At 47.7% G+C, this 23,617-nt stretch overlaps 1 protein-coding gene across 1 annotated transcript in view; it reads right to left on the bottom strand.

The window, feature by feature from the left end:
* Positions 1–12,143: 12,143 nt before the first annotated feature.
* Positions 12,144–23,617, bottom strand: part of SLC7A5 (solute carrier family 7 member 5) — a 38,469-nt gene continuing 26,995 nt past the window's right edge. Inside the window, exons 6-10 of the mRNA XM_021290674.2 lie at positions 22,858–22,961; positions 22,243–22,339; positions 21,748–21,897; positions 20,432–20,609; positions 12,144–18,446 (exon numbers count right to left, since the gene is read on the bottom strand). Of these exons, the coding sequence (XP_021146349.2) occupies positions 18,391–18,446; positions 20,432–20,609; positions 21,748–21,897; positions 22,243–22,339; positions 22,858–22,961 (585 nt within the window). The 3' untranslated portion in view covers positions 12,144–18,390. The remainder of the gene's footprint in view (positions 18,447–20,431; positions 20,610–21,747; positions 21,898–22,242; positions 22,340–22,857; positions 22,962–23,617) is intronic.

Raw genomic sequence — 23,617 nt, 5'->3', positions numbered from 1 at the left:
AGCAGCTGCACAGAAAATCTCTGTCCAGTTATTGTCATGTCTTTCTGTGACACTGGCCCCCAACAATCTGCTCGAGTCAGTGTGCCAGTTCCCAGAACGGTGATGAGAAAGCGGAAAACTTAGGCTGCCTTTGCGTCTGTCCTGGATCTTCATTAATTAGGCTAGTGAACCATTAATTAGGCTACCTAAGCTTCTTTAGAGATGCTTAATCTTCCCTGCGTAAGGCAGAAGGGCTCACAATATCAGGAATGGAGTCTGGCTAATACCAGCTGAAGCCTCTTTTCTTTACCTGTCATCAGGCTTGTTTTGCTCTCTTCCCATTTCATTTATGAACAAGTTTAGATGTTTTTCTACTCATTTATGTACCAAGGTGACACAGAGTCGCTCCTCTTAAATGCTAGTGTCATTGTACATGTCACCTCATCCTGGGGTCAGGGTGTTGTAGGGTGCACATTTTGGGGCTCAGCCCCATTTGCAGCACCTGAGGTATATTTGAATGCATTTTGTCATTTCTAAAGAGAAGTATAAATGGGTGAACTGGGTGGAACAGAAGTGAGTAAAAGGAAACCCCAGAAGGCTTGGGTGAGAAGTGAGTTCTGGACAGAAAAGGTCATGTTGCTCGTAAGAACAAAGCAACCAAAAATACCTTAAAATCCCCTGCCCTTAGGTACACAACCATTTTTTCCTCCCTATTATTCAAATTCGAAGTCTGATGCAACCCAGACTGGAATGTGGTAAGACCTGCAATGGCTTCTGTGTCCCACCAGATGTCAGCTCCTCTGCAGAGAAGGGCCCTGAGCCGGTTTGCTCACCATGCTGCAAGAATTGCTGAGCCGTTGCATCATCTGCGGAGGTGCAGAGCTCTTGCTGGCGGGAAGGGTACAGCCCAGCCCAGGGCCAGGCTTGGGGGTGCCAGCAGAGAAGCAGCACAACGTACTCAAGTGAACTGAGGTTGTTTAGGTGAAGAAATCCGTTGTATTTCGGTTTCTCCAGCTCATTCAGGTAGTGTGTCCTTTTTAAATCTGCAGCAATTAGGTGACACAGAAAGCGGCTCCAGCAGGGAGTCAGTATTAATCCTGTGTTTTTGCTTGCCTAAGAACAAGTCCAAGCACATTCTTTTCACCCAGGGAGTCTTGTTTTGCCGTGAGGTGCCAGAACAGCCCACACGTGGTGATGGAGCCCCACCACGTCCAAGAGCCGGAGCAGGCGCTGGGTTTGCAGGTCCTGCCTTTTCTTGGACACAAAGGACCAGCCGCTGTGTACAGTTATTGGTCCTGTTTTCCCTTCAGTAAACAGATACGAGTTCGCTGAAAAATATTCAGTGCTCTGTTAACACCGAGCCAACACATTTCCCATTACAAACCCCTTCATCACTCAAGGAGCATTTAATGGAGAAGGAAATGCTGGGGTCAAATGATATCCCTGGTAATATGAAAGCAGGTTGTGGCAGGGCAGGGTTTTATGTCTCGCCTGCCTTTTGTTGCAATCTCCAGGCTGATATTATACAATGCTCTCATTCAAGTGCTTCCAAGCACCTATTTTCCTCCATCACTTCATCAGAGAGCAGGTCTGCCTGGTCTCGGTGGCTCGCCCCACTTGCTCTGTCTCTACACCTTGTAGTAATCTCATGGCAGGTAGGGTGGGAGGCTGGTGTGTATATTAGCAGAGAAAGATTTAATTTAGACTTTAGAGAAGTGTCAGCGACTGCCAGCCTAGTGAGACATGAGACTGTGACATTTCCAAAGACGTGTCCACGACCCCGTGAGGGCCACGTCGGCCAAAGGTGGCTGAACTGTCAGCCTGCCTCATGGCAAGAGTGGACATGGGTCACTTCTCACTGGTTCCCAGGCCCAACTTATACAATTTTTTACAGCTGAGGAACTAATAGACAAGAGCTGAACTTCAGTGTTAAATTTTTACCTACCTCACTCCTGAAAAAAGCAACGCTGATGAAATTAATCCTGTTTTATCTTCACAAAAAGCCACTGACCCAATCCTGATGGGTGATTAGGATTTTCCACAGCTGAGTGGCATTTGATTTTCCTGGTAGTGCTGTGATGGCTCTTGGGACCAGATTATTTACTTAATGTTGTACCTGCTGCTGTCACCTTGATTTGACAAGGCTTTACCAGTCTGGGCAATGCACGACAGAGGGATTGGGGATGTTCTGCTCCAGTTCAGGCTGGTTTTGTTAACCCCTCGGTAAAGAGAGCTCCATACATCCCTTATCATGCTAAACATTTACCCTCAGGAAAAGATGACCCTGGCAAGATTCCTTGTGGTTTTGCAAAAGAAAAGAAAATATTGGTTTGTTCTCCATGGCTTAAAAAGGTATGTGTGGGTATATTAACCACTCTTGTGAGCTGACATGTTCTCCTAAAGCATTGGCCTTTCGGAGAAGGAGCTGCCGGAGTGGGGTCTGTGCTTTGGTTTGATTGTGCTGGTTGTGGTGGGTGCGAAAAATCGTGCATGGAGCAGGAGATATGGGACACTTGCTCCGTGGTTGCAATTATATTCTTACCTCTTTCTTAATCTTCCTTGTGAAACCCCAAAACTTAGCAGACCCTCTAGGGATGTTTAGCAATTTAAAGACCATTAAATGTAGATAAAACTCTTTTTTTTTTTCCTTCCAGCAGAAGACCATGTTCCGTCTGCAAAGCCCACCACCTTACCACAATCATATTCTCCTGCATTGAGTGTTTGGATTGATCCAAACTCCAGCAATTAGTATGATTTAGATTTTAAAAGATGACATCACATCCACTTCTGAACATGTTTCAGGGTGTTTTTACAGACAAGATGTAATAGGTCCCACAATGGCTCCCATATCTATCTATCGCTGACTTGTTTTTTAAAGAAAAGGTCTAATTTTATCCTCGAGCTGCAATCCCAGTGAAAATAATACCCATTAACAGTTTTTCTATCACCGTACCATGTACTGTTTTCTCTTGGAAATAACCATTTTGGTTTCCTGACCTACGATGTCATTTCTCTTACTAGAAAAGAAAAGACGCACACAGGAGAGCAAAAACCAGATCTTGGTGATATGTCACAGCGGGCTTTTTTTCTGTGCTTTTTGAATGGAAAGCACGGCTTTATTCTAAAGATAACCACGTGAAACACAATCTGACACACCGCACATGATCCGTTCTGCTGACGAAGCAGAGGGGAATTAGGTCCCATCTGAAAACCAATATTGACTCTGATAGCTGCTGCTTGCTCTCCAGCGCTGTCTGGCAAAGCTCAGGAGTGTAAACGGGGTTTCTATGGTGGCTGTTGACACTCAGGGCAGCTTCACGCTTTCCCACAAGATAAACGGTCCCATTAAGGGACTGAGCTGAGAAACAACCCACCCGTGTGGGGAGGGAGGGGGATCGTGGCGGGTGGGCTGCAGGATGCCCATCCCGGTGCTATTTCTCTTGCCCATGCAAAGGGTCAGCTCTGGTGTAATATATTTATTTATTTTTATTAATTCATTAATATTTAATAATCTCCCCTGCTCTCCAGGTGCAAAGTGAGAGACCAGGACAAGCATCGGGAGGACTTGAGGTGTGTATTTATGAAACTGCCCATTCTCCTCTGCTGCCATCGTGGCCAGACTCCTCCTGCTCACCTGTGGCACTGGGGAATGCCAGTCCACCCAAAAAAAAAAAAAAAAGTACAGATATTTCAAGACACCACGAAATAAAGACGCTGTGCAGCCCACACAGAGCGGTGAGTCCTTCTGCACCACGCCGCTGTCGTGGGACGTCCCGCGGTGAGGTCTGCCGGGAAGGCTGTTGCTTCTGCACAGAGCTGTTAGCTCCCACAGGCTGGATTTCAGATTTTGATCAGTAGGAATGGGTACAAATCAGACAAATCCACAGCAGAGCGATGTGACGAGGCTCTGAGCTGTGGAGCAGCTCCCAGGATGGGCTGGCAGTTCTCCCCAGGCACAGACTTGCCTGGCAAAGGGTTTATTTGGAGGCAGGCATGGGCTGGGGTTCCTCATTCCTCCCAAGTCTTTCACCATTATCCACTGCACCCGGAGGGCAGCGGGGTTTCAACAAGCTGCTGGTATTTTGTCAGGGAGAAGCAGCGAGCTGAGCGTGGGGAACTTCACCAAGCACAGTTTTACTCTGAGTGGTAACTCCATTGGTCTAAAACCCCAAGAACTTCACCCAAACAGTGGAGGGAGTTGCTGTTGAGCAGCATTATCCAGAGCCCTCCACTTGCCAAGGGGCTGCAGACCAAACTGAAAGGTTGTGGCCCAGTTTCTCCTGCCATGCCTTTTGGGTTCTCATACAGGGCAGGATTCCCAGCTCCTTCTGCCAGCCCCACCACCAAACCAGCACCAGCACCAAGCTCTTCCCATCCCGCCTTTTGTTCTTCGATCTAATCCAGAATCAAGTTCCCTTCTTCATCCCAGGTCAATTTTCTGTAGACATGTCAACGTGCTTTGTGCTGCTTTGTACTGTCCGTTATATATGTCAATGTATTTTGTGTCATCCATTGCAAACTCAGTACCTACATTTTCTACATCAGTGTGTCAAGGGAAGACATTTTACTCAAACTGGCATCCAACAACTGTTAAAAACACAACTGTATTATCAAATGAGCAGTGCTTAACTGAAGCAAGAGATAAAACTCCGGAAATTTTCTTACATATTATGCACCAGTAAATTTGTTTTGTTTGACCGGTTGGTTGGTTTTAATATTTTGGGTACACACTTGGTAATTTTTATTATCACTGTGTGTGCTTTGGAGGAGTAGAAACTTGTGCATTTTTACAGCTCCACAAATGTCTGCCCAAATCTGCTCTCAAAAAGCATTGCGACATTTACAGAATGGTTGGTAGGGTAGGAAAGAAATACAGACATATGCTGCTCACTTAGGAAATTATTTCTGCTGAGCTCTAGTTATGGTATTTTGTTCTCCCTGCCTCTCAGGCTGCTCCTGCTGTGATTGTCCATTGTATCCTTCCAGACACATCAAAATTTGCACCAAATGATCCTTGTGGTCCAGCCTGATATTCTATGACTCTGTGATCTCTTCCGAAGCCCTGGGTCCATCACACCTGGCTGCAGCTCACCAGCCTCGAGATTCACATTGTCTTTTCATCTCCATGCTGTTTGCTCCAAGATGGGTGGGACAGGAGTTTCCCCCATGTCTGTGGTTTCTTTTTGAACGTGCAGCCAGTGCGGGTTGCCGGTCGCGGGTCCCCATCCCTGCGGGATTTTGGGGATGAGGATGCAGCAGATCAACCCTCATGGCACTTGCGTCGATGATTGGAGCAAACCACCCCAAAAGCTAACACATCACTCATCCCACCATGATTTGCACCAGGACTGGCACCTGGGAGATGATGGCACACAAGGCAGGGTGTGCAGCTACACAGAAAGGCTGGAATTCATTTAATAAGGGTAAAGAAAATCAAATTAAAGCATCCTTCCCCGCCTAACCCCTGCATGAATCAACAGAGCTGGCTTCAGCATCCAAAAGCTCTCAGGCTGAAGCCTTTTCCCCGCGCCCAGGTGAGAACAGGCCACAACAAGAGGGTGATTAAATCACCGATATTTGCAGTAAATTGTGTTTCTGCTGGGGATCTTGTTCTGTAGCAAAACAGCCCATTTCTGAGACGCCGTTACATCTCCGCGCTGAGCAGCCTTATGGCTGCTGGGTTGAGCATAAGGCTCCTTTCCTGCAAAAAGAAATTTTAAAAAAAGCAGCTCCTGCTAGGAAGGAAGCTGAGCACCCAGTTTTGGGGGAAAAAGGAGCAGATCTGTGCCTCTGTGGGCGCTTTCCCACCCCATGGGCTGCGAAACGCTCCTGCTGTTTTCTGCTGATGCAACAACCCTTGGCAGGGTCTTGCATCAGATACCAAAGAGGCTGCAAACCCATGGACGGAATTAAGAGGGGTGTAAAAGTGGGTTTAGAGGCTTATTTTTTTCTGTGCTGAGCGCAGGGAAGAAATCCAGGTGGTATTTGGCCCACACAGCAAGAAGAAAATCCCATAGAGGGTATTTTGCAAGATTTTGGGGTTTATCTCGTTTGACTTGGGTGCAAGGAGATTCTCTCCAATTTGGTTTAATAAATAAGACAGACAAAAGCTGTTTAACCTTTGCTCAGCAGAAATAGCACCTGCTGAGAAGCTCCATGGGGTACTAGAAAAAAGACAGACTATTTGTGCTTAAGTATTAATTCTAATTAAACATGGAAACTAAAGAAAAGCCAGAGAGGTTTGAGGCTTGCAGGCTTCCTAACTAAGTAATGCCAGGCTTCTGGCTTTTTCTGTAAAATATTAGAGATACATGGAAAAAACCAAACATGAACAAGTGACAAAAGGATTTTTCCATCCCTAAATATTCCTTCTAAAAAAACAAATGTGACCAGCAAAAGCCATTTTTGGTTACTCAGAGGGTCTGGTCTACACTGGGATTATCGTGGCTCTAAATGGCTTTCTTCTAGGAACTGGCATTTTTCTTTTGAAGCAATTATTTTCTCTACCTGAGGAAGGACTTGTCTAATTAGCAGCTCATCAGCCCAGACCTTTCCATCCGGCTGCTCTCCCCTGTGACCACCGCGCCGTCTGGAGCCGCTGCCGATCCTCGGGGAATTGCACAACCCGACGTGTCATGTGAGGGCTTAAACTCTTTACATTGCAGAAAGCCAGCGCCTCTTTGAAAAGCCTGTTTCAAGAGACTTGGTCAATCTGGATTTATTTGTTTTTTTCCCTAGTGCAAACACCACGTTGACAAATGGCTAAATAGCATTTAGTGGGAGCGACGCTGCAGATGGATGGATGGACGGTTGTGAGACTGCGGGAAGCTCAGCCCGGGAGGAATATTCCCAGGCCTGTGATTCCTGCAATTCTTCGGGACATCTGGAAAATCTTTTAAAGATCTAAACAACCACTTGACTTCAACCATTCAAGAAATAGTGAAGGTGGTAACGCCCAGTGTGTGGCCACCCAAGTGAGTTTCCTTTGGGTCCCTGTGACATACGATGGCTTTTTCCTTGACCCAGCAGTGCCCACATCCCAGTGCTTGTCAGGCAACTTTTACTGGGTAGCCTGGCAGGTCTGGCCATCCTTTCCAGTCCTCGCAGTAGGATGTGCATGCTGAGCTCCTCCTCGTGTGGTTTTGGCTGCCCAGGTCTCCCTTGGCCACACAATCGCTTCCCCAACTGCTGTGGATACAACCCCAAAAATGTTCAGCTTGATTTTCTCAAGTCTCGATGCAGAAAGATTGCATGTACTTGTTGTTTTTATTAGCTGTGTACAATTGATCTGCTGACTTTTGTTTAATGAAATCCAGGGCCAGCAGCAACCTCATTTCAAGTCCTTGCAAGCCCAATTATGTTTTTACGTCTTTATCACACGGAGCCTTGCAGGGCTTTAATCCCTATGGGCTGAGCAGGAGCTTCACCACCTGCCCTCCTCCTGGCAGGGTAACACATCCCCTCCAGACATTGTTTTTTCTTTAAATTTTATTTATTTTAATTGATCTGGTGTCTTTGCAGCAACATTGCCCTCAGATATAACATGCACTGGCACCTCCACACAGCTCCCAAATACCTGAGATGCCCAGACCTGATTTACAAGCTCTGCAAAGCCAAAGGTGAAAAGGGACGAGCTCTTGCCTGACGGTTCCACCAGGCGAGGAGCCACGTGGGGAGAGGGGGGAGCCCCTGATTTTCCTGGGCAAGTTAGAGCAGAAATGACCTCACTGAAATCCAGAGCCAGGCTCCTGGAGACGGTGACCAAACCAGCCAGAAAACCGATCCAAAGCGGAGAACACGCTCATGTTCCCACCGTGTAGTTACGCTTTCAGGGTTTGTACAGGCATATCGCCACGTCCTTAGAATTTGCTCATGGCACTTAGCATGCACAGAGCTCTCTATGTTTTATTTTTATTACTAATTTTTGTGATAATACGGGTGGCTGCTCTGGAGGCTACGAGATTCATAACTTGATGCTGTTGCAGACAGTACCTCATTTTTAGGAGAGGTCTTTGATGACGTGCTGCTCAAAGCTCGCTTTGAATTTTGCACAGAGCCTGGCACAATGTGTAGACAGAAAATACAGTGTCAGAGGACATATAAAGACCTTCTGCTGGTCTGCTCGGAGGCAGCCATGGACAAATGCATCCCGACCCACCGAGGCTGCTTCACAAGCTGTGCACGTCCCTGCCACCACTGGTGATGGGATCTGGTTCCAAAGGACACAGAGACAAGTGATGACAACCCAGGTGGAAGAGCTGGGAGAGCAGGACGGGATCCTCAGGCTGGATCATTTCAGCGCTTGTTGCCCTGGCTGTGGAGCAGGGAATCAGTTCTAAAAGGAGGTGTTGAAAAGAGCTCTTAATACAAAAAAATAAATTATTTTTCTTACATACTCTGCCATCCTGCCCGTTTCCGCTGTCTCGGGCCCTGCCCCTCACCCCGGCATCCTTCCCCAGCTCAGCACCGCGCCAGCCCCATCCAAACCACTTGGCTCTTTCCCGGCTCTGGGTGCTCATGGGTGGCAAGTGGGTTGTGCTGAAAGGGCTCTGAGCTCCCCAAAGCCAGGGACAAGCTCCCCAGGACACCCGTTTAACACCACTAAGGCAACAGGCACCTTTTCTGCTCCAGCAAACCTTCATGGGAACACAGGGTATCTGCATGGTGACCCTGGAGGACAGTGTCTGAAGGACGAGTGGGTTAAATTAGGAAAGAGAAGCTCAGGCAAGAGGAATTGTCTTTTCTTACTTCCCTGTTCTCTAATTTGATGTAGGGATTCAAATGTGGATTTACCTTCCTCATTGTGCAGCTTGGATGAGGACCAGGGGAATTCCCAGCACTTATCACCTCACTCGCTTCAGGCAGCGCTTTTTAATCTGTTCTCAGGGGGCAAGAAAGATCATTCACAGCTGGGGAAACTGAGGCACAGCCAGGCACAGTGCTGGCTGGGGGAGCCCAGATCTCCAGCTCCCCTCGACTGCACCACTGTGTCCTCTGCCATCTGTCCCGGGGGAATGGCAGCCTGAGAAAGGCAGAAAACTTGCAGATCTGGTAAATACGGGGAGTGGGGGAAACTTACAGTTATCTGTAAAAAATCCTCTGTTGTATTTCAAGGTCTCTTCTATAAAACTGGTATCGCTGAGCTCTGACACCTTAAATAGGTCTCCAGCAAAATCAGGACAGACTGGCATGGTCTGAAACGACACTTTTATTTCATGGTTTGTGTAGAACAGGTGAAATATTAGCAGCTCCTTTAAAAAAAAGACTTCCAGCAGAACTTCCACTGCTTCAATCTTAAGGGCACAATTTTTTTGTTGGGTGCATTTTGCTGCAAGGAAGTTTTTCAACACCAATTCTCCTTGTATTAGATTTCCTCCTACCTGTGTCTCATTTTTAGTGTAGTAATCCTCAGAGGGTCCCTTTATTAGTTCTATCCACAATTCCTCGTCAGCTTCTTTCTCCCATTTCTGTTTGCACCCTTGAATTGGTTCCCGGCCCGTGTCACCCCCCACCCTTAGTGGCTTCTTCCCAACCCAAACATATTTAGTGCCTTTCATCTTTCAGACAAATCTTCAAATAAACAACTGGTTTATTGCTCTATGCTGGGCTCGCCTCCAGTTCGCAGAGGCATTTTAATTGCTGCTTCCAGGGCTCACCCTTCCTTGGTTGTCAGACCCCCGCTCCACTCAAACACACGGGTGCTGTGGGGTTTTGGGAGAAAAATGTCATGTTTTTGGTTCAAGGGTGGAAAAACATCAGTGTTGCTGCCTGTGTGTCCAGCAGATGGGTTGTGTTCCCACACCCGCCCCCTCTCTTCACGACAAAGGACCAGCAGCCACCAGACTGAATGTGGGGAGATGGGTCTGGAGAGCTTGGTGCTGCCTGGGGGCCATGCTGGGTCCACATATGGTTCCATGGAGCATGTCCCTCCCAGGCCAAGCCCAGCATGTGGCTTCATCTACCACCAGCAATGAACCAACCTTCATCCTCCGGAGATGAAGGCATGGCTGCCGCAGCAGCACCAAAGGAAAGGACAACGCAGAGCAAGGCAAGAGCCAACACGTGGCCAAAGGACCACGTCTCCAGCAGCCAGCGGTGATGATCTTCCGGAGAAAACTCGTCTGAACTAGGAGGTCTCATCCCTTCCAGCTCCGGACTCACAAGGACATTGCTCCTTGAGGCTCAGGCTGCAGCGAGGGCCGTTGCAGTGAATAACAAACCCTTTTATACGAGCTCTTTTTGAACTTTAATACACATGTAAAAGTTGTCTCGACAACATCTCCTGACGCCGAGTGCATGATTAATGCCATCGTGTGTGAAAAAAGCGCTTCCTGCCTTTGTTTTGGGCTGTGCGCCTAAGTGCTCGCCTGGTGCTCGTGGGACAGTGAGCCCGAGTCCTCCCCTGCTCCTGGTCCTGCAGCTCAGGACGGGCACATGGAATGACATTACACAGCAGCATGGTCATTTTTAATTTTCTTTTGCACTTCCTAACTCTCTACTCATCTGCAGTCTTCTTGCCCTGCCAGGAGATCCCTCATTGCAATCAACTTTATATTGGATGAGGCTGAAAAATGCTCCTTCTCCCAAAGACTTTGTCACCCTGTCCCTCTCACTGTGTGTGCAGAACTGACCTGAACCAAGAGGAGATCCACAGCCAAGCTCTGCAAATCACCTCCCTCCACCATTAACTATTTTCTCCCAGTGTTTGCGCTCTCCCAAACAATTATCACTGAGACTTCATTCCTTTTTTCAAAGCCCGTGGGAAGCTCGGTAACATGGATACCCGGTGCTGGGAGCTTGGTGCTCTGCTGAGGACTGACTTCTCTGGACCAAAGCTGCGTGTTTCTCCCCAAGATGCTCTTCTTCATCTCTCGTATCCTCTACAACAGCTTCTTAGAACCAGCCTGGGCTCCTCCTGAACCCTTTACCTGTCCCGACATCCCGGTTGGCACCTCGTACACCATGGGCATCGCTGCCGTGTTGTGTGGCGGGTTTCAGCATGCATCTGCCGGCAGGACTTCATCACTCTGGGACCCTTTGCAGCTCTCGAATCCTCGGAATCCCATAGCTGGAGCTTTGTTCTGCAACACGATGCTTTGTCTGGCAGCGATTCCTTGGGCTCGCTCCCCGTGAAGAAAAGCCGCAGCACGGGAACGTCTCCAAGCAAGGCTGTAGCAAACACGGATGCGAGTAAAAAATAACTCATTTTGTTTCTGTGCTACTGCCCTATCTGTCTGCTAAAGTGCTTTGCAGCTCAGCACGGGCCTCACCACATCTCGTGCCATCAGTGTCCCGCTGGTGAACGTGCTGCTGACTGCTCTTATCGAGGTTTTCTATTGAATTTGCCAGTTTATTCCCTCTTCTGTTTTCCTTCTTTGGCCACAAGTGTCACTTTTTGAATGATCTCTTTTAAATCGCTAATGGCACAGGCTATTCTGCTGTTTAGTCATGTTGGCTTTGAGAGATGATTTCCTTAGATTACTCTAATTCCTCCATGAAGAGTCTCTAATGCTCTGCGGGAGAGTCTCTGTGTCCCATGTCGCACACATTATCCTTCTAACTGCCTTCTCATTTTTGCACCTGTAACTTCTTTTTTATATGTATAAAGTTATATATAAGTATATAAAAACTATGCATATATATATATACACATTACTGTGGTAGCGGGTTTGGTTTTACAAGGACCTTGAGCACGTAACATCACAGATTCTCTCTTCCAGCGTTACTTTCTGCAACAGCCACAGTGCTCAAGAGTAAATCACAAATTGCCTTTTTCTTGTGAATTCTGTCATTGTTCAAGACATCAGTTGACCATAGCACCTAAAATTCAGTATGAAATGTACATATAACATCTACTCGGCCTATGTAAGCACCACTGAAGCCTCCCATTCCTGCTGGGATTTCTTTGCAGCCACCTGCTCCCACCTTTGGCCCAAAACTCACCCACTTTCCCGTTCCCTTAGTTGTAACATGTGCAAAACCCTGAAATGGTAACTTGAATCTTCAAAAGGAGGATGGTGGCAGAGGAACGGACCCTGTCATTGCTGAGACCCGTCTGCAAGGGGAACACTTGGCAATGCAAGTCAGGTGCCGGGGGGGTAAACAAATAAACATGGCAACCTCCAAAATCAAAGTTACAGAGGCAAAGACCAGCAACAGGAGAGTTGTAATTCAGCTTTCTTTGTTAAAAAAACAAAAAACAACAACCCAAAACATAGAACAACCCGAACGTTTAACAGATTTGTTAACCACAGACATAAAAGAATCAAGAAATACTAGAAAAAAATTACATTGCAGGAGACATCTTGTTTTACAAGGCAATTTGATTAAGTTACTACGGGCTGACCAGCACTCGGTCAGCCGTGGAATAGCTGTGTTGACAGGAACACAAACATTGTAGACAGTGCTCACTGTAGAAGTATTAAGACTAAAAGATATTTACCCCTTAAAATAAATAGAATGTCATCTACAGCAACATTTAAATTAGTAAAATATTTTTAAAGCAACCAAATATAACAAAATTGTAAATCAGATCTAGATTATTCTTCTGAATGTTAAGATCCTGTTTTTATTTTTTCTCTCTGTTTAAAAAACAAAACAAAACCAAAAAATATGAACTTTAGAAGAAAGGCATCTCTGAAAAGTCAGATTATTCACTAGAAGTGAATGTCACCCTCCTTTAGTTCTGCGGTCCCAGCGCAAGGTCCAGGTATCACTTAAAACTCTTGCTTTGCGAGGACTGAGGCGGGACATGGACCTCACCCTGTCCCTTGAACAAATAAGGATTTTTGTTTTCCCCGATGTGTGAAATTCATCCCAGCGCAGGAGACGCAGCCGGAGCCCCGTCCCGCACCACCGGGATGCAGGAGAGCGTCCGAGATGAACATCACCCAAGGGGAATAATTTAGGTGTAGATATAAAGTCTCTTTTAGGCCTTTTAAAAATTAATTCAATATTTAAAAAAATATTTACTTATTTTTTCTCATTAACACTTCAACAGCTGGAGGACGCGACACTTCTTCTCACACAAGAAACAGGGGGCTAAAAGCAAAGAAATAACCCTCGGGACATCAGTTCCTTACGGGCAGCCGCATTTCCTACTGCTGCATCTCATGGGTGAGAACATCTGCACCAAACTGGGAGCTCTTGGTTCCGCTGCGCCCGGGAGCATCCCATACACACCTACACCCAACCTAGTTCCAGTTCAGACCGTGTAAAATGGGAAGAAAAGGGCGCACGGCTGGTTGGCTGTAACTCAAGAAGCCACCAGGGATGGAAAGCACCTTGGTTGGCAGCCAAATTCCACCGGCTCGGAGACGCTCGCGGGGCTTCCAGGGCTGTGGTTCAGCCCCAGGGGCTCAGACCAGCCCCGGGGGAACTGGAGCCGTCTCAGCCCTTTCCCGATCTCCACTAAGAATGTTCACTCTCCACAGCCAACGCCACCTTCCCCTTGGATGCCATTACAAACGGAGTTGCACAACTGGCTGACGGAAAAGCTGGTGTCCCACAAGAACAGCCCCAAACAGCCGGAGCGTTGCGTAATAACATTTGGCTGTTTCCTTCCTTTTTATTATTTTTTAAAGATTATTTTTTATTAAAGCCCCAGAACCCTGTAGCCTTGGCTGGAAGCACGAGTAATCTCCCAGATGGAGAGGATGCCATTCCCACAGCCAGCCTGGGACTCTGTTGCTGCAAACATCCCTCTGCCCTTGGGAAGTTGTGGCCATGGGGAAAAGCCCAATTTATTCCCCTGCCCGAGCTGCCCGCCGGGAGAGGGTTTGGAGAACAACAAAGCTGCTTCTTATGAGTTTCAATCCAGTTGAAGGGTCTTTAAACTTTGTTCAACAGCGACAGAGTCCCCTTGAACTTAGTAACCACAGAAGGTTCCGTTAGAAACAAAAGCGTGTTTAACGAAACGCGGTATCTGAGATGGAAAACACTGCAAATACTGCAGAGAGTTAAATAAAAGAAAAAAAAATAAAGAAAAAAATATAGATCCACCTAGGATGACATAGATTCCCCCCCACTTTTGGCCAGGAGCTTTTGGCAGGGCTGGTTCCCCTCATTTAGAGGTTTCCTCATTAGGTTTTTCATTTAGAAAGAGGAACCCAAAGGGTGGGGAAGCTCCTGGCCCCTGGTCCTGCAGGCCCCTGCCCTGCTGTTCTGTCAACACCCACAACAACCGACCGCCCGAGTCTCTAAATACTTAAAAACAAGCTAAAAAGAGCAATAATTGAAATGGGGGCTTAATGTAAGGACCAAGAGATTGCTGCGGCACAGCCACCGCTTGCAGAAATACGCAGCCACAGCTCTGTGGTTGGACCCAATCTTTAAGGTCTTTTCCAACCTAAATTATTCCACTGACACAACCACCCCAGCTGTATTTGCAGAATACTGTCATATGAAATAGGTTCATGCAGTTCCTCGTTTAACTCCAGCTACCGCTTCGAAAAGCGAACTGACAGTCGCTGTGGCTCAGTGTAGGGAAAGGGACCTGGGGGTCCTGGGGACAGCAGGATGACCATGAGCCAGCACTGGGCCCTTGTGGCCAGGAAGGCCAATGGTACCTGGGGTGGATTAGAAGGGGGTGGTCAGTAGGTCAGAGAGGTTCTCCTGCCCCTCTACTCTGCCCTGGTGAGACCTGGAATATTGTGCCCAGTTCTGGGCCCTCAGTTCCAGCAGGACAGGGAACTGCTGGAGAGAGTCCAGCACAGCCACGAAGATGCTGAAGGGAGTGGAGCATCTCCCGTGTGAGGAAAGGCTGAGGGAGCTGGGGCTCTGGAGCTGGACAAGAGGACACTGAGGGGTGACCTCATTCACGGTGATCAATATGGAAAGGGTGAGTGTCAGGAGGATGGAGCCAGGCTCTTCTCGGTGACAACCAATGACAGGACAAGGAGTAATGGGTACAAACTGGAACACAGGAGGTTCCACTTAAATATTAGAAGAAACTTCTTCTCAGTGAGGGTGGCAGAGCCTGGCCCAGGCTGCCCAGGGGGTTGTGGAGTCTCCTTCTCTGCAGACATTCCAACCCGCCTGGACACCTTCCTGTGTAACCTCATCTGGGTGTTCCTGCTGCATGGGGGGATTGTACTGGATGGGCTTTCCAGGTCCCTTCCAACCCCTGACATTCGGTGATTCTACATGTCCTTTAGGGGAGGAATTTATCCCCCTTGGTGGGTTGCAACAGGCGTGACTGATCACGGGCTCCAAAGAGCTCGAGCAAATAGAGAAACAACAGAAAAACCTCTCACCCATTGCTGGGAATGATGAGGGATTTTCTGGGAAGTCTCTGCTGCTCCCCTTGCCCTCTGTGACGTGTTTATTCCACAAGCAGCGAGGAGCCCTTTCACAGGGTCAATGGGTCGGGGTTAAAAGAAATCAGGTTTCAGAAGGTAAACTTTGAGATGTGAGCTGTGGCCGACCAAATTCAACTCTTTTTTTTGTCATTCTGTGCAGGTACCTGGTTCAGTTTCTGCCTATACCTCTGTTGCCATGGAGACACTGGCACGATCACCACAAAACATATGGTATCAATGCCAGAGCCAGCAGGTTAGTATGAGAGAAGGATCTTTAGCAGCAAGAAAAGAATCATGAAAATTCATCAAGAGCAAGCAAGCGAGTTAACGATTTAATTAAGATCAGTTAATTAATAATAATTAAAAAAAATATTTCTCAGTGTGACATCTCCTCTTTAAAATCAGTGTGAAAAGTTCACCAAGAGGATATAATGTAGTGATGGTTTTCATCACTGATGAAGGTCATTTAAAGTTGTGTCCAAACCAAGCAACCCCCCCACATTTGGGAGATTTGGCCCCATTTTTGAGCATTCTGTGGCTTGGCCTGGAGTGCTAATTTACATTGGAGTGAGGTGGCTGAGTTAAAATCATTTCCTTTGCATCACAAGTAATTCTGCTGGTATATACTATATGTAATGCGAGCACTGAGAGCCCCTGTGTTGAACCCAGGCCCTGAGACCGTTACAGCCAAAAAACCTGCAGACCAACGGGAAGGTGACAGACGGAGGTTCCCTCTCCATGAAACAGGTCCAGGAGAAGCAGTGCTAGCCCATCACCACCCTGCCAAAACATCTCAGCCTTCAGCTTGAAGAGGATTCAAAAAATTGAGTTCAGGTTTTTATGGTTCGCGACCTTATTTATGCAAACACCTCTCGGCAGGCACTGGATCTGAGATGCTCCAATTCATTGCACGTAGGTCCCTGAACAGCCAGCACCGGCCGTAACTTTGGGTTCTTCTGCACTGGAGATGCACCCAAACCAGCTACAGCTCCCCACAGGCTCACTGAGCGCCAGGAGAGCTCAACGTCAACATGTGTAAACTGGCATCTGAGCTGGTTTGGGTGTCTCTACCCTGTGCTGCCACGGAATGAGCGACCTGACAGCAAAAGGTTTTCAGCGCGATGATTGTCTCACCGATTCCTCCTGCCTCAGAACAATGACATGTGGTGGACAAAGCGACAGCAAAGAGCTGCACGCAGCCACCTGTCGACACAACCACAGTCATTGCCACGCACACATCAAGAGAAGCTGCCACCTCCTAGGACACACACTCATTTTTTTGCTAAAGAATGTCTGAAAAAGACAAAGCGTGAGCTAGTACCATTGGTGTCCTTAATGCCTCTTCATCCAAAAGAACTCTATGCTAAGAGAATCCAGCAGAAAGCATTAGCTCTTGGAGGATCCTGGCTTCCAAACAGCTTAGTTTACACAAATATTGCGGAGAAAGTAGTTCAACAACCTATTTGCACAAAGCACAAGCACAAAACAGATCCATAACAGAGACTGAAGCAACTCACTTCGTGAGGAAAAGATGCTTTTGATTTCCAACTATCACCTTGAGCGCAGAAGCATGACGAGCAAAGTGTTCACAAACTGCAGTTTTGCTGAAAAGATGATGCTTTTGACCAAATAAAGCTACATGTTCCTAAGAGGACAGGTTTGACTACTCGGGAACTAGAGGAATTTTGGATGGGTTATGGGGATGCACCACCCACTACAGCAAAACAAGATTTCACATGCGGATCACGGTCTGTGCTCAAAGACCATTCCCTGAACGGGAGGGTCTTGGTGGGGGTACCTCCCCAAGCCAAACCCGATGCCGCGGTTTTGCACCAAGGAAGAAGAGGCTGCCAGTCCCCGCTGCTTTGAGCAGAACAGACCATCTACAGCAGACCCAGATGAAAGCCAAGCTCCAGCCACCCGGGGACATCTGCCCCTTTCTCCACCCCCAGCCCCATTTGGTCCCATCTCCACCGCACTTCTAGAAGAGACACAGCAAAACAAAGGGCACGGTGACAGGCAGCACAGTGACAGACCCTAGGGAACGAGCCGTGGGAACCCCACCCTTACTTTCTGTTTGCAAATGGTTTAGGGGCGAACTCAATGATCCTGGTGGGTCCCTGCCAACTCAGGACATTCTATGATATGAATCACACTGAGGGCAAAGAAACAGGCCATTTGGAGAGCATGATGTTGCCCACCCCATGCTGGGTGATAGTCCATCTACAGAAAAACATGGAGTGAGCAAGCCAAGGACTTGGCCTTCTGCTAATTGCAATTCCCTGGGTTTATCGGGAGGAATTCCACCCTCAGGCCTGCACCTGCCCCAGTGCTAATTCACAGGGCCATGGGATGGACGTTGTGGCGCAGAGCATCCCATGGGACTGGTTCAACAGCAGGGACATAGCTTGGAACTGAGTTAAAAGCTGTAGTGGCCGGGGACCCCATGTGCTCGTCACAAACGCACCTCCCCACCCCATTGCTCTGACACTGATTCTGCTCTGCCTTGTCTCACCTCAGTCACTGCCAGTGGGCAGAGTCCACAGCATCCAGCAGCACCTATTTTGGTACGAGTTTGTGTGTGTGTGAGCGCGTGAGCCAACACCAGCCAAACTTTGCTTCCCAACCACCTCCCTTGAGCAGGTGAGGCAGCTGAGTCAGGCTCAGGACAGTTCCAGCCCCGGATACAGGCACATCTGTAGGGCTGGCAACACTTAAACTGGGCTCATCAGCAGATCCACCATCATCTGGGGGATCCCAGACCCAAACCGAATTGAAATGCAGCCCTCAGCATCACACACACACAGAGGTGGATGGGACTCGCTGCTGCTGGACAGGAAGGACCCCTTTGGAGCAGGAATTCCTCCTCCTGGCCCACGTTCGTACCAAGAACTCATGGTGGGGCTGCTCATCTGCCAGGATAAAGGGTGGTGATGGAGGGGCTGGAGGAGGCAAGGCAGAGCCAGGGACATGGTGTCAGACATGAAGCAGCTCCGACGGGATGCTCCAGTGCCTAGGTTTCGTTTACGAGGGATCAGAAGCTTTTTCTCCTTGTGTCGTCTTAAAGTAATATTGTGCGTTTCCTCGAGCTGAATGTCTCTGCTTTTCCTGCTTATGATTCTTGTGGAACCACTTCCATCAGTTTCTGGCACAGGGCTGTTGCAGAGTCTACAGGGAAGAAAGCAAAATTCAGGTCAGGGATCGCATGCAGAGAACCCGACATGCATCATGGTCTCGGTTTCTTTTACTCTGCCTGAAAAAGGCTGACCCATCTGCCTCCCCACTCCACTTCCGAGCAAGATTAATCCAAATACACTTTAAGCCTTGCAAGCAAACGAGCTGTAGGCTGCTCTCTACTCATGCCCAGAACTTAAACATCCAACACTGGGAGCTTTGTACTCGCAGCAAGGATGCTGCGCTGCCCCGAGAGAGGCTCCGGCACTTCTGTGCACAATTAGTTTCTAACTGCATGGTGATACGGTAACTATGTTCGGATGCCAGAACTGTGAGCAGCCAAAACTGTGTCAGGCACAATAACAGGAACAAGCACGAAAAAAAACAAAAAAAAAAAGATGAGTCGATGCTTTTACTTCCAATTTGAAAACCTGGGCTGTATGTGCACACAGTTCTTTAATGGCTGGAGTACCCAGGACTAAACCAACTCAGAATTCTGCACACAAGGCAGAGTCGTCTGCTTTGCACAGGGCAGGTGAAGAGCAAAGGAAGGATTTCAGATGCAAGTTGGCACAGGAAACGGGCTAAACCGAAGTCACTTTATTTTTCCACCCATTAGTTTTGGTGGCTGGTATGCAAACAACACCTGTGCTGTGTGTTCGGAGGTCACAAGCCAGTCTTGCCACGTAAAGCTAACACTAGTTCTAATGACGCACAAAGTCAAACTCAGATCAGTTGGAGGTGATGTAATTATCTGCAATATACGAATATACATGTTTAAAGTTCATGTTTCTAACTGGACATTTGCAGGATTATCATTCTGTGTTCTCAGAATATTTTCTATATTCTCCTACAAGCCTTTGGTGGTGGAAAACAATTAATATGGTAATTTGCCACCCAGGCACTTCAAAAATGGCTTTTCTAGGAACTGAGCCTAATGCTCAGAATAAATGAGTGTGAGAGAGAGAGAGAGATGGGGGTGAAAAAAGAATAACAAGTGCTGAGCACAGTTAAAAGCCTTTTTCTTCTTCATAAAAAGCATCCAGCCAAGGCTGGGCATTTCTACTTGTCTGCTTTTCTAGGTCAACCTGTTGTAGCAGAGCTGGGAGGCAGACGGTAGAGTTCAGTTACTTGGACAACATGGATTGACTGTCTGCATGCAGTTTTTGAGACAAGAGGTTACAAGCGCAGCATCTCCATCCCTTCCAAACACACCGTAGTGTAGTGTCAGCTGTTGGAAAACCTGATAGGAAGATATCTTAAAAATAAACCTTGCAAGAGAAAACATCCAGGGGATTTTCCCTTCTCTCTGCTCTACTTGACATCAACAAGATGCTCTACAGAGCATCAACTGGATCAGAAATGTTAGCACTGGCTGAGCGATGGATTGGGACTAATTCTGAATTTTCAACAGTTCAAATTGAGGCCAACTGGGCTCAGACTGTTACGCTGTGAATTCTTTTTCCTTCCTACTCTGCTAGAAATGGATCATCTGCTGACAAAAGGCTCAACCCTGTGCTTTTACAGGAGGCAGAAGAAAGGCAGCAAATTACACTCCACTGGGTGGTAAAATAGTGGAACAGGTACCCAGAGAGGTGGTGGATGAACCATCCCTGGAGACATCCCAGGCCAGGCTGGACGGGGCTCTGAGCAACCTGAGGTCCCTTCAACCCAAACTGTTCTGTGATTCTATGATAACAACAACCTGTTTGCCAAGATTAAAAAAAAAAAAAAGTATTTGGTCCAAACTTTGCCATTATTGCAAGCCAGGGTGCGTTTTGGGTGCTTCGTAGATAAAGTAATCATCAGGTTAAAACTTGTTACCATTGAATAAGAATCAGTCTCAGAGCCAAGACACTGGAAGCCTCCACTCCACAAAGCGGAGCCGGTGCTACGAGCTGCAGCACGCTCACCGGGAAACTGCTGGTTTTGGAGCAAAAGCCAAGGCTGCACCCTCGCTCTCCACTGGTCATACTCACAAATGCCTTGGAGAACCCACTTGGGCTTGTTTTGCCACCAGACCCCGAAGAAGTAAACAGGGATCCCACTGAAGATGATGGCAAAGCCGATGGCGCATTCCTTTGGCGTCATCCAGAAGGAAACAGCGATGAGAAACAAGCAGGCCAGGATGAAGAAGATGGGCAGGCAGACGTTCACCTGAACAAGGACCCAAAGGACAGGTTAGAAGTTGTCCCAGGGGAACAGGGTGCACCTTCCAGTGAAGTTTATCTACTCAAACAGCCTGTGGAGGGAAGGAGTTCATATTCCACCATGGACCCCCACATGGACGGTGATCCTGTCTGTCCCTGTGCTCTGAACAAGGGGACCATGACCTCGAACTGCCATGGGGAAGGTATTGATTTAAGGAATACTCTTCAATCCTGGAGAAAACAAGATGTAGGCTCCCATCTAACATGTATATTTAAAACCAGCAAAACAGAGGTGTGTCTTGCCAAGAGCCATGAGCCTTTCTCAGCACCCTTTTTTCGACCCCAGTTCCATGGTTGAATGGTTCCTTACAAAAAGCACCTGTACCAACAGCATCAAATTCAGCAGCAACCACAGCACAAGCCGGAGCATCTTCACTGCAGCCACTGCAGCTTCTCGGGGGCCACACAGCTCTGAGCAATTCAATGCTCTTCGAAGAAAAACCGAAAACCAAAGGCAACACCCCACAAAGAGTTACTTTGGGAAGGCACTGGCGCAGGTCTGGGAGTTTGCTTCTGTCTGGCTGCCTGTTGCCTGGCAGGGGCCCGGGGTGAGCAGGAATCTCGCTTTAAGGAGGGCAGACATGCTTGTGGCTGACATGGTCTTGGCCTCCTCCCAGATGGGACACGGCACTGCCAAGCTGGCCAAGGACAAAGAGAACAAAGTTCTCATCTCTGCGGGCGGGGGTTTGACTGCTTTATTAAAAAACTATTTAAAGTGAATTCCATGACGGTACAGAGTGTTTCACTGAGAGCCGCAGCCTGTGATTTGTCCTGGGGAATGCGTTAGTCATTGAGAACTTCCCAGGGGGCTTCCCCACCAGAACACCCCACATCACCGACCCCCAGAGCCTCCTTCACTCTCATGTCCCCATGGCCACAGTAAGTCCTCCAGCACCGATTCCCATTTGGGCAGATTTCCCTGCAACACGGACACCTGCGTTACCTACAACACAACATTTCCCCCGCACGCTTGTAATCCTGGTCTCTCCTCTGCACAGGACAAGCAGCTGAACTTGCTGAACCTCCCCTGGTGCTGAGAAGGGACTCGGGGAGGACCCACCACCCAGTTCCCACATTGTTCTCACCCTGATGGGCCTTTCCAGCTCCGGCTTCTTGTAACGCAGCCACATCATGCCGATGATGGCCAGAGCCACGCACAGCCAGTTGAAGAAGCTGAAGAAGTTAATGACTGAGAAGATGTTGTTGGAGAAGGCGTAGAGCAGGGTCATGACACACTGCATCCAGAAAAAAAATAAAAGCCATTAGCAAAGGGAGGCGCAGGCAAAACTGCATATGGTAGAACACTAAATAGAGGTATTTTAGAAGAGCTATCTGCCAAAAGAATCAGGCTGATTATTTTTTTACCTTTTAAACCATTTTTGCTTGGTGTTTGGAGCTATTTCCAAAGAGAAATGGAACATGAGGGTAGGATGAGAAGGAGAAGGGTCTGTCCTCTCCTGCAGGTGCATGCAGGAATAGCTGTGTCTGGAGAAAGTACCCAAATACCCACCTCCAACCTCTCTGATGGGATCTGACCTGTTCCCCAATACCAGGTCAATGCTCATCACCGCACTACTTACCGTAAAGATGAGTGACGGTAGGGGAGTGAGAAGCCTGGGGTGAATCATAGACAGGATTGAAGGCAAGTGACCTTCTCGGGATCCCACGAAGAACAGCCTGAGGTGGGGAGGACAGGACAGGAATAGAAGAAAACACGTATTTATATAATGATGTATTTATATCCTCCTTTCCAGAGACAGGGACTTTCCTTAGACAACCAGGGAGATGGGGATGTGTGTCAGAGCTGGAACGTCCTCAGTCCCCATCCTGCCCCGTCCCTTCTCCTCTTTCTGGAGGGATTCTCAGCCCTGAAGTTGCACAAGTTTCTGCTTTTCATTAAAGCCACTTTCTCAGGCAACACCACTGAGCCCCAAGCCTGTGTTTGCTTATGTTCTCATAACTTCAACAGGACTTTGCCTGAGGAACAGAAGACTAAGACCACTGAAAAAGTCTCCTTTAAACTGGAGAGGGTTTTAAAAAGTGTTTTTTTTTTTTTTTGGCATTCCCCACATGGACTCCAGACCCTTTAGGACTTTGTGTCTACCCACAGCCACTCTTTGGAGAACAACTCCAAATAAAATCAGAATTAAGCACAACTCGTACACAAATACCACAAAGTTGAGCAAGAAACCTACCGGGAAGAAGTGAAGAGAGATCCATTAACAGATCCAAAACACGACAAGCCAACAAAGACGGGTATGATCCAGGACATGACACCAAGGTGATAGTTCCCAAAATCCTAAACGGGGGCAACAAGACAGACAGTTCACACTCAGAATGCCCAAAAGAACTCACAGCAGCCTACAAAGTCGTAATATTTTTAGAAATCTGAGTTTTCCGTATTGCCATTTGCTGCTCTTCCTTCCTGAAAAAGCATATTATGGAACTGCAAAAAAAAAAGAGCATCTTTGGGTACTATGCCGAAGGATGGAGAACTGTCACCTGAGCGGCCCAGACTAGCTCACCCTGGACTGGGACATTCCCCTTGAAGCACTGAACAATCCTGGTCATACAGTGGTATTTCAATTAATAGAAGCATTATTTTTCTCTCTTAATTAAAACAAGGAAGATACAGAGAGATCTAGTTCATTATTGACTGAATGACCTTTTCCCATAAATATCATGCTCTGGTAGCTGATGATAAGTCATGAGGCCAGCAGCAACCTTGCATATTTATGAATTAAGGGCAGCGTTAACTGTCTGCCCACCCTCACTACTGTCTGTGATTAAACCCACTTAGTATCACGCTGTTCTTCCCTGCTCCCGTCACAGTTGCTCTTTATCTCCCGTCAAACATCAACTTTTTTTTTTTCTAAGCAGCCGGGATCAGCCTGGAATGAACTAGGAGACGTATGCAGAGATTGTACATCTGATTTAACCAGTGCTGGAAAACAG

The sequence above is a fragment of the Columba livia genome, chromosome 13 (genome assembly GCF_036013475.1).
Source record: "Columba livia isolate bColLiv1 breed racing homer chromosome 13, bColLiv1.pat.W.v2, whole genome shotgun sequence".
Classification (NCBI taxonomy): domain Eukaryota; kingdom Metazoa; phylum Chordata; class Aves; order Columbiformes; family Columbidae; genus Columba; species Columba livia.
Note: the sequence above shows the minus strand (reverse complement) of the source record. Positions and strands in the feature narration are given on the sequence as shown.